This window comes from Halichondria panicea, chromosome 1, assembly GCF_963675165.1.
Source record: "Halichondria panicea chromosome 1, odHalPani1.1, whole genome shotgun sequence".
NCBI classification, from domain to species: domain Eukaryota; kingdom Metazoa; phylum Porifera; class Demospongiae; order Suberitida; family Halichondriidae; genus Halichondria; species Halichondria panicea.
Genome location: NC_087377.1, coordinates 14288578 through 14299834, shown reverse-complemented (window position 1 = coordinate 14299834; position 11257 = coordinate 14288578). Strand labels below are relative to the sequence as shown.

The window sequence follows — 11257 nt, the reverse complement described above, 5'->3', positions numbered from 1 at the left end:
TTTTGCTAATGAGTTACTCCCGTATTGCATTCCTGCAGCATGACAGGATGTCACGCCCATATGATATTGGTCTTTGTGGTTTCTCTAATCGCTATCCGTTATGCTCGCGCTCATGTATGGTTTCTCTAATTGCACTTGTACACTGAATCACTTGTACCGAGTACTGCTCTCTACTATTGCACTACCTGTCATGGCTACAAAGAGACCAAGAGGCCCTCCTACAGGGCAAACTCCAAAGAAGCCTCCTAAAGTCCCAAGGAAGGCAAGCAAATTCAAGGAAAATGCAAAAGGAAGTGGCTGGACTACCTCGAAGATTCATCTCTAGTTCAATTCATAGCTTGTAACGAGGGGTTTATGAATAGTTGGCCCAAAGCAAGAGCTGGTCATAGTGTATGGGAAAGGGCTTCAAGCTCCTTGATTTCACCTATTCATAGGACACGGCGAACAAGTATGTGGCTTTCCGAGCTTGTATTCACTGTCCATGCATGCATGTTTAGTCTGTGCTGCATGTAGCTTGATAATTACAAGTGTAACTTCTATAGATGGAAGCTGTCGTGCTCGAGTTGTATTGGTGCTGGCTAAGAAGTTTGCTTCTCCCAAAGATGCAATCACATCAATGACTGAGCAAACGAATGTGCAATCAACTCCTGCATCTTCATTGAGTTCAATTCCTATAATCAAAGAAGAATTATTGATGAATTCTTTTCTTCTATTATCGTCTGACGAACAGTTGGTGTTAGTATCTGATATGTTTAAGCACATCGCATCAAATCAGTACAGCCTCAATGCACCAGATGACTTCGTTGAAATGTCGTTGAAAGGCATGCAGAAGTTACTGTCCGATGGAAAGAGTAATGTCATCTATGGTCTATGCAATGGATTTGGACGTTCTCGGCCAGAAAACGAGAATGAAAGTTATTTTCCTACATCACGAATGCCAATGGGGTTACTCGAGTACATGGTGAATTTTTTTATCACTGAACATGGCAACAAAGTAAGTACTGTTATTGTTATTTCGCATCATTCTGTGTAAACCCCTATAATCAACCCCATAATTTCTCAGGTCAAATGCCCCACCGATTATTCCGAATGGCTACAGAGTATGTACACTCTGTTTGGAACGAAATGGTGCAAGCTGCATCGTGGTCCTGCTTAGTCGTATGAAGCTATACTGAACAGGGAGCAAGGCAATCACATATGGGTTTAAGCCCACTCGTTGTAAGATTGCAGTGTTGCATGGTGTATAGCGTGACAATTTATGTTTCTAATTTCTCGATCTATATAGGCTCGAGTAAACGTTCCTGCACCAAGTGACAGAAGCATACAGAGAATGATTGCTAATTCTGATGTCACGGTCACTGCCGAAATCCAGGTATATAAACACATATGCACATACAGTGTATACGTATCTATCACACAGGTATAATATTTTCATTATAGCAATCAGTTTTAGATGAAGCACACCGTATTCTCCCCAATGCTCGTTGGTGGATTAAAGGTGATGGGGTGGATTTGACATGTAGTCTCCAAGAGTCGGTTGCTGGTGAATGGAATGGTGATGTGGACTTGGGAAATGGGAAGTTGCAGCTACTCCGATCCGAGTACACCAAGAGACTGGAAGAAGTTCCAAAACTGCAAGAGCTTGTATCTTTTGCTCGTATCCAAAAACTGGTTAAGGATATTGAACAGGACCTCAATAATATATACAAATGTAAGTTAAAACTAGTTCAGAGAAAATGAGTATGTGTGTATATTTTTAGTGCTGGACACAGCCAACAAGCAATATGAGAGTCAACTGCAGTCTGAGAAATCTGGAAAAGCTACTTACAATGCTGGATGGAAGGTGGAAGAGCTGTCCACATTGAATGAAGAGGGTCGCCGCATTGTTGTCGAGCTGAAAGTGATTATGCAATCGATGCAAAGTGATGAGAGGGTTCATAAGGCACACAAACTGTACAAGATAGGGATTGATCTGGCGTTGTTCCTTAAGGGTAGGTCACTGTTTTTTAATTGCCCGTCAATTAATCTATATAACTGATTGCAGGCTACTTCAAACACCGACGTACAGCATGCAGCTACTCACGTATATGCTGTTCTAATCAGTCCTGAAGATAGAAAGCGAAAACCATACGCACTTTCAGTACAACTGATTCCTTATGTTGGAATGGGACAAGAGAACATATACGGAGAGTTCTCAACAACCTCATCTTGAAGATGAAAGAAATGGGTATGCGTGTAGCAGGTATGTATATATGCTTGTACTATGGTTGCACCAAAGATCAAAGGCTTCAGTTGTAGTTTATATACTACTTATACAACCTGTCTGACCACAGCCATGGTATATGGCAGTTATACCCTAGTGTATAACTGCCATATACCATGGCTGTGGTCAAACTACATGTACAGCTAGAATTGAATACAGTATCCCACCTTTGCAACAAAATTGACACACTGTTTCAATTAAACGAGCATGTTGGCTTTAATTACCGGATTAGCAACTTCCGGAACTCGGAGCGAGTTTTGAGTATAAAAAGAGCTGCCGTGGGCGCAACCTTTGACCCCTAAATTTTCATTCAAGCCTTAGTAACGAGCTGTTTTTTTCTCTTGCGCAAAATCGCTCAGAACCCACTCACTACACACTGTGAACACTAAAAAATATACACAAAGGGAAGGGAAATACATTCTTGGTAGTTTTTCTTTTTTACCAGAAGCAGAAACAAAAAACAAAAAAATAAAATAAATGGCTGACAAATACTTTATGTATATACAGCAAAAGGCAATGCACAATAAAGGAATCTTTTCAGCTCCAAGTCAGCTACAGTGAGCATACTCCAGGGCACGTTGTGGAAGAGTTAGGAAGCTTGCTTTCTTGCATAATAGACGGCATTGAAACTGTGCCATTGTGGAAATTCACCGAAAGTTTGATTCTGAAAAGGATTTATATGAATATCAGTACATCTATATCAAACAAATTCTTTACTACCATTTTAATAGGGCAAGTGGAGTGCATGCCACCAGATAGTGAGGCTCTCCTCCCCCCAGCAAAGAGCTAGGGATATATGCTTGATACAGAAGTAATACTTACATTTTATACATAGGTTGATGATGTATCCAGGGAGACTGTCAACAAGCAAAGGCAGTCGCAGTCCTTCAAAGCGTCCTTCAACGCGACCTGAGAAAAAAATGAATGTTACTGAAAGGGTGATGATGCCTCAGTGTAGGCAATGAAGCATGCAGTACCATTATTAATGAATACACTGCACATATAATTTACAACATTTTAGATGGATTCATCGGCCCTGGTGGATAATGCTTAATTCTTTTTATTTCTCGTTATTCCCCTATTTTGCTACACACAAGTTGTACTAGCTTTCAAAGTAAGCAAACATAACCGTAAGTATTATTTTGCAAACCCAACTAATTGCAATTCAAGAAATAATTATGATTAGCAGCCTACAATAATTATACAGAAACTCTTCGAGCTTCATTTATCATCGAGCAGCTGTAACAGTCGATCTACACACACACAGACACACTACCGTATACCTTGCGCATGCCCAACTGAGGCATGACTGTATATATGAACGAACAAACTGCAAATAGATATTATACAAAGGTCTTTCCCTACAGACTTTCAACTCTCCTCTTCGTTACTTTATCCATGAAAAATGAACAACAAGCTAAGAAGCGAAAAAGCGTTCGCAGGTTGATGAAGTCACATTACTTTATACTAGACTAGTACTTTTACTATAGACCTATGGACTACTTACTTGAGTTATTTATGTCCACATCTTCAACAACAGCATCAGTTTGTCAGGTCCTTATGTTGGGCCAATGCATCTCTTGCCAGAGATAACGCTCAGCACTGTCAATTATACCTACAAAGACTTGCTTGGTATCTTCAGTCTCGAACTTTAGCTCCTGTGGAACCCCCAGTAGGAGGTTGAGAACAGACTTCTTCATGCTTCTTGAAATAAACTTTTGACAGCCATTTTTGTTGTGTCTACTATCTCGTGAGAGAGCGGAAGAAGGCGTATCAAAAGAAGAATGTAAAAATGTAAAGAATGTGCATTATAACTGTCAAGGGCGTCTTTTTGCAAGACTCAAGAATATTCATTGTTGCCATTTTGTCATTTTTTGGTTGCTTCCGGTCGGAGCTGCCCACGGCACGCCCTTTTATAGTCAGCATGCTCGTTTAAAACAATGACACACTACTCAATTCAATCAATAATTATTAGCAATATTAGAGTTAGAGAGAATTCAATACAAAACAGACTACTATACTAATGATTTTAGTCAACATAAAAAGAGCCAAGTTCAAGCGATGAATAGTTCCAAAAAGGAGGCAAATTTGGAAGAACTCCGTGATCGTGAATCGAACGATACTGGTTTGTTTGTGTTGCTTTTTTTCAACTTTCAACATTGGTTGTCACAACCTGCTTATTACATTGCTGCATGGGACCAGGAGCAGTAAGAAGGGTCCAGACTGCCAAGTGTTTCTCAGACTAAAGAGACTGCACTGCACTGGGCCAGTACAGTAGGCTTGTGGAATGATATTTTGGGGTACATTTGCACTCTTTGTAGACAAGTAGCACCAGTGTACTTTCTTGAAGTGCCTTCTATAAAGATGCAGAAACACAGCCTTCACAATTGCTTGCTTGAATCATAGACGCTTGCTTGAATCAGCCATCGCTTTTTTTAAAAAAATAGCAAATTCATTGCATAGGTATAGCAACAGTGACGTCAAACAGTAGTTATAAGCATATTCATTGAAGAAGCATGACAGGAAGTAGCTAAACATTAGTACAAGCCAGTTAAACTATGGCCTCTCGTGGTATATTTGCTTTACACGCTCGAGTAATCAGATAAACCAACTCGGCTGCGCCTCGTGGTTTATCAGATTACTCTCGCGTGTAAATCAAATATACCACTCGAGGCCATTGTTTAACTATAACTTGTATATACAATGTTACAGTTAATTACATCATGCATGCATGCCGGTACATGAATTACACGTAATTGTTTCATATATATAGGTTTCGTCTCCAACGGTGAACACAACACATTGAGAGCAATGGGTTATACTCGTCCGGTATCTGTCCTTAGGATAAAATCAACTGTGAAGGACAAGTATTCTAGGATGAGTGTCAAGAAACTCCTCATGATGATTACTCCAGATGGTATATGTTACATAATTATAATTATGTAAGCGTAATAATAATTATATACTCATGCATATTACTGTTTCAGACAACTGTGATCCGGCTCCAATTGCTCAAGAACCCACGAGTCCAGTACCACAAGAGGTGATTTGTGAAGTTGCCAGCCTACAAAAGAGTGGTCTATCATTGGAAGATATCGTCTCAAGGCTCAGATGTAGGACAGTTCCAACGGGGTATCCTATTCATCCATGGAGAGCAGGTACAGTGTAGATGTTATCACTATTACATATACATACCTAATGTATATATAACTGAAGCAGTGGATCCAGTAAGTTGCATTCAACTGCTTCTACCTATTATATATAGATGAAGACGAGGAACTGCCTGACAAACTACGATCCATACTTGCTCAATACGAGTTTGCCAAAACGATCAAGTCCTGGGATGCAAAAGGGGTTCCATTCTCAACTTACCTCTATGTACCAGAAGTGCATCCCATACTGAAGACTGTGTTCCATGAGAGGGAAGATGAAGGTCATGTTTACAAGGTACTGTATAATATATACACCAGAGTAGTGTAGACCTTACATATTAATTTTTTGTGTGCTAAATACATTGATTGTGCCTGTGCAGAGAATGGGGGAATCCACTCGAAAGGGAGGTCCTGACAAAATGAAAACTGAACGCTACACTGAGGCTCTTTATGACCCTTCAACCAATCTGACGTACCCGGCTCTTACTGGTCAAAGAAAGCAGTCGATCAGAGATGTAGAGGCGTTATTTTCCAAAGGGGTTGAGGACTTCATGAAGCGAAAGGGTTACAAAGTTGAGGAAGAATATATTAGAGCCATTAGACGGTGGAGACTTGCCTGTGACCAGAGAGGACTCACCCAACTACAGCGCTGTCACTACAACTACGAACTTCTTTGTTTACTGTTAAGTGACCTCATGCCCTGGTACAAAGACATCTACGATTTCTCTACATTGGAAGTAACCAGGTGCATCAGTGAAATATCATATTTTGCTTGGCTGCATGAATATTGTGCAAGTTAATTTGTGTATAGTATTAAATTATTATTTCATACATAATTTCATTATTTAGACCAACTAAGGGAGTGCTTGGACTGACTCGAGAGACTGTCATCGCTTTGACTACAAATATTGAAAGTCGAGAATGGCGAAGACGAGAGAATCGAGACCCAGAGCATCCGAGGGCATCAACTACAGATGACGTAGAATGTATCTTCAGTATAATGAGAGATATGGTTGGAAATCATTTCACCCTACAGTGTGTAAAGTACAATTGGCGGAAAGTGTGCAATGAGTTTATGAAGCGACTGGACCCTTCACTTCCTTTTTACTACCACACAAGTACTCACGATAGATTCTACGAGGGAGATCGGCCATCATTTGATGAGAAACGTGGTACATCGTAAGGAAATCCGAGAGCACAACGTTTACGTGCAGTAGAAAAGTTAGTGCAAATGCAAGGTCGTGTAACGCTTCCTGCACCAGTCAATTAGGAGCACATACCACAACAAACCTGTTGATCAGCCTCCACCACCTTCAGGAGTTAATCCTCTCAGTGAGCACAACTATGCAACACTATAAAACTAACTTTCATAACTATATATCACCTTAGTTTGCGCATCAATGTACTGTCGTTTTCATAAACACGATAATTATACTGTCATTACACATCACAAATTAACAACAATAGCAGCTAGAGGAGAACAGCCTATACAATGAAACAGAATAGCGTGGGTTGTTATTAGAGTTCATAGAGTTCAGTATAACTATAGAGGTCCTCACCTAGTACTTTTTGCACGAATGACAATAGAAGGCCATGCACCTCTCTTAGTTACATATATACACCTGCGAAGAATCCGGGCCCACATCTGTACCAATCGGTCACGTATTTAATCCATTTAAAGGGAAGGTACCATGAAAAAATAAAATATTATTTTTTTGCCTTAAAATGTTCTTTGTGAGATATAAAATAACCTTGATGCAAAAAAATTTTTTTTAAAATTAAAGTTTCTGAGGAACAGGATTGTTAAGAAAGGCTTAAAATTTTACTTCCTGTTGAGGTCAAATGTGGGCGCGGTCAAACGTGACGTCAGAGTAGGTACTAGTAAACATTGAATTGATGCATACTGGTGGCTGCATGAGTCTGACTGACAGACACATGTGATTTTAGCTATGATTTTCAAGCCAGTTGAGTTTTTCCTACTCCTTCTCATCTGTTGAGCATGAAAAAAGCTGCAGTGAAGATAAAACAAGCGCTGTGGAGCCATATCTGTATGAGCGAGAAAGCCTTCCCATGCTAGTTCGAGTGGTGATGATGATGGTGACAATGAAGGCAGGATAGGAAATATTAATTGACTAATTAGTATATAGACTAGGTCTATATGTATAAGTATACAGTCATGCAATTGAGTGTGTCAGGTGTGAATGCATGCGGTAGTACGTTGTGTAGAAATGTATATACCAATAGAGAATCAGTGTGATGGATTTGATCCTTGATATGTGGGTGCTACAGATGGCGTACACTGCCCACAAACACAGATATGGTGAGGCAGATGAGAATGAAGTATACACCAGTAAGTTTATCAGTGCGAAAGGTATAACTTTCTTAACTAGTCGGTTGTGCTGGGGCTGGCTTGGAAGACATATAATTATACGAGTTGTTCTATCAAGCTGTGCATGCAGTATAGCTGCGATTCGTAACAAATTTCCTTCTTCTTCACATGCAGGATTATTGACTCAACCTGTATTACGTGTATTACTCTTGAGACAATTTAAAAGTTACGTTTTTGTCAATGTCGCGACAAACGTTTAGGAGAAGAAGATGCTGGGCTCAAAATTAGGTTGTATGGGATTTAACAACAGGGGGAGAGTCACCATGCATGAGTCCAAGCACTTCACACTAAATATCGACATCCTTGGTAGTTATAATTTATAATTTAGATGGGGTTTGAGTTACTATCGGTAATCTTTACATTATTAACACGTCAAGTTTTGGTTTCACTTGTCTTTGCATGACAATGAGACCCTTGCTGAAGTTGTTTCCAACATGAAAATAGGAAGAGAGGTACTGCATGCATATGTAGTCTGATCAGGAGTCTCAGTTGCATGCCGGGTCTACATGCAGGAGTCACGGTATAGAGAGGTTGTCTCTTGTAAAGCATCAAGTATCAACTGCAGCGAGGTATTATAATTATACATGATTGAACAAAAACAGAAGCTATTAACCTGTCTCCGTTCTCGCTTTTCCGTATACAGCGGCCGACCGGGCACTTCTCTATAGGGCTATCTCTCCATTCCATGACTCTGATCTCAGGGCCTCTCTTTTTACAGGACGATATGGCAGTTTATTTCTGAATAACTGCCTTATAGAAAACAGTTAGAATGGCTCCAGACCTCAGATCTCAGCTTCTTCCTCTTTTGGATCCCAAACTGAGCAGCAAGGGAGGTCATATCTGTGAGTTTTCACTGTACACAAAAACAGGATTCTGTTGCTTTTCAGTGAGCTCTGGTACATAGGACTTGTTTTTCCCACTCATATTTCAACTGAGAGAACTGTATGACTGCTAGATGTAAAGGAGCAACCAGCTGCAACACACTCAACACACACAGAATACATTTTACATGCAGCACAAATGCCTACTCTGACGTCACGTTTGACCGCGCCCACATTTGACCACAACAGGAAGCAACATTTTAAGCCAGAAATTGTGTTTCTACAGTCCTGTTTCTCTGAAAAGTTAATTTTCAGAAAAATATTTTTTTGTCTCAGGGCTATTTTATACCCCACAAAGAACATTTTAAGGCAAAAAAATAAAACTTTATTTTTTCATGGTACCTTCCCTTTAAATGATACTCTTGTGATATCGTTTGAAATTAAAGCTGCATGAACTGCATCTTGCACCTCCTTCACTACATAACCGATTCTTTGAAATTTATTTTCCACCTCACAAAGGAAAGCAATTTCTTTGCGATCAAATATATTATCTGGTTCTGGGGAAAGTTTCACACAAACGGAGTGTCCATCTTCCAACAAATCTCGACACTTTTCAAGGATATACTGGTACTGCGGTTCCTTAGTGCAACCAATCACTTTGAACACAACTGTGTGTGTGTGCATGGAAGGCACGGGTAGAGTAGTATCTCCTTCAGGTTCAGAATTTTCACACGAAGAGGATGATAAGTTGTCAATGGAGTCTTGTGACACATGCCAATTATCCTCAGAATACAGCATAGTCCACTCTCCAATTATTATCACATTATCGTCGTCAACAAGGTTCAATCCTTCAGTACCCTCAACCGCTTTATTGAATTCAGTCAGCTGCATTGACAAAATAAGGTGTTATCATAATTATGCTAATAACTGGCGTACCTCTACTGTGCACATCTTTTCCACTTGAATTGAGAATGAGAAACTGTCGGATACCACTTGGCAAGTACTTTCATTAAAGAAAACATCAATTTGTTCACTGCTTGATCCAAATGTAACTATGGCATGTCGCAGCTTCACATTTAGTATTGAGAAGGAGGGAATTACATACTTTACCACCTCATGAGTACTAAGCACATTAATTTGTTGGCTGTTATCACTTGTTTGACATATATATCCATTTGAAAATCTGATTCATAGGTTGTTGCCTGAGAGCTAGCACCTTCATTCTTTGAGATGTCCGAGGCTTCATGGTCAAACACTAGTTTTCGATTGCGTTTGCCACTGGGATTCTTTGGGATTTTAGGAGGCTTCTTTGGAGTTTGCCCTGTAGGAGGGCCTCTTGGTCTCTTTGTAGCCATGACAGGTAGTGCAATAGTAGAGAGCAGTACTCAGTACAGTGTACAAGTATTAAAGTGCAATTAGTCTTGGAACGAGAAACCATACATGAGCGCGAGCATAACGCGAGCATACGGAGAGCGATTAGAGAAACCACAAATACCAATATCATATGGGCGTGACATCCTGTCATGCTGCAGGAATGCAATACGGGAGTAACTCATTAGCAAAAGGTCGTACCAAGGGCGTATGAAGAGAAGAGGGCATGCAACTCACAATGTAAACTGCGTATGCGTCAAAAAACTGATGAGTCAGCAGGATATGCTATATTTAGTCAACCGCCCAACTAGAGGAGGTTGGTCACGATTAATTAAGATTCACGTGAGCTTATGTTTTCTATGTAAAAACTCTAAACTCATCCAAGCTGCTGAGTCGGCACATTTTATCTACTTTCTTCCATTAGCTTGTTTATCTCTCTTGTATAACAGGTCCTGTTAGTTTATGAGTCGTAATAGTTTAACACTATGATTGCTATACCTGCTACATCAAGACAGGAGTCAAAGAAACCAAGGATTTGAGGCAACAACTCAAAGTTTGTGGTTTCTGGCTTGTTGCTTCTAGTATGACTTATGCTACTCACTTTCTAGTGTCACTGAGCATTGTTAGCATCATTTACTACTAATATAGAGAGCTACAATCATCTGCAGTATGTTAGCTAGCTAGCTTAGCTACTTTCTCTGTAAGTTTCCGTATATCTTCACCGTGCACGCACAAAAACGGTGCACGTGCAATGCATTCTTTAGATATAAGACCCCGCCCATTTGTTTTCTGATAGATAGTAGTTGCATGCCCTCTTCTCTTCATACGCCCTTGGTCGTACCTCCTCTGGTCTTCAATGTGTTGCAGATGACACCACACCCATTATCAATTTTGTTGTGCAATAGTTATGCTTTGGTGCGCATGCGCAAGCGAGGTAATACGGTAGTGTGTTTGTGTGTCTGTCTGTCTGTGTAGACTGCTACAGCTGCTCAAGGATCAATGAAGTGCAAGGAAGAAATTCTATAGGCTTCTGGATTTTTATTCGTGGATTTGCAAAATAATGCTTCGTTCTCAGTTATGCCTAGTTTTGCTTACTTGGAATGCCATTGCAGAAGAGTGCGTAGCAAAACTTGTTCACCGATCGAGTGTTGCTACCCTACTTAGTAGTTAGCTCTGCACTAGAACGCTACCTATTGGTAGCTGCAAGAGTGAGAAGACAGGGGCGGATCCATGAAAAGGGGGGGGGGACAATTGAAAGAAA

General features: G+C 40.2%; 1 protein-coding gene and 2 long non-coding RNA genes across 3 annotated transcripts; 2 read left to right on the top strand and 1 right to left on the bottom strand.

Moving 5' to 3' along the window:
* The first annotated feature begins 146 nt into the window (after positions 1-146).
* LOC135351725 (uncharacterized) lies at positions 147-1372 on the top strand. Its single transcript, XR_010399499.1, has 4 exons — positions 147-448; positions 543-994; positions 1064-1218; positions 1286-1372. It is a non-coding gene; the product is annotated as an uncharacterized LOC135351725 (long non-coding RNA).
* Positions 1373-2637: 1265 nt separating this feature from the next.
* On the bottom strand, positions 2638-3829 carry LOC135351680 (uncharacterized). Its single transcript, XR_010399480.1, has 3 exons — positions 3771-3829; positions 3086-3172; positions 2638-2927 (listed from the first exon to the last, which is right to left on the bottom strand). It is a non-coding gene; the product is annotated as an uncharacterized LOC135351680 (long non-coding RNA).
* A 445-nt stretch (positions 3830-4274) lies between these two features.
* On the top strand, positions 4275-6782 carry LOC135351537 (uncharacterized). The gene is made up of 5 exons (XM_064550559.1): positions 4275-5180; positions 5251-5421; positions 5529-5710; positions 5796-6160; positions 6265-6782. Exons 1-5 carry the CDS (start codon positions 5075-5077, stop codon positions 6596-6598), a joined length of 1158 nt encoding a protein of 385 aa, XP_064406629.1. The 5' UTR covers positions 4275-5074; the 3' UTR covers positions 6599-6782.
* Positions 6783-11257: the final 4475 nt, after the last annotated feature.

Excerpts from the sequence above, each read along its gene's own strand:
- LOC135351537 (XM_064550559.1), top strand. The coding sequence starts at position 5,075 with ATGGGTTATACTCGTCCGGTATCTGTCCTTAGGATAAAATCAACTGTG. Across the intron at positions 5,181-5,250 it reads CATGATGATTACTCCAGATG|ACAACTGTGATCCGGCTCCA; the intron begins GTATATGTTACA and ends TTACTGTTTCAG. Across the intron at positions 6,161-6,264 it reads TCTACATTGGAAGTAACCAG|ACCAACTAAGGGAGTGCTTG; the intron begins GTGCATCAGTGA and ends TTCATTATTTAG.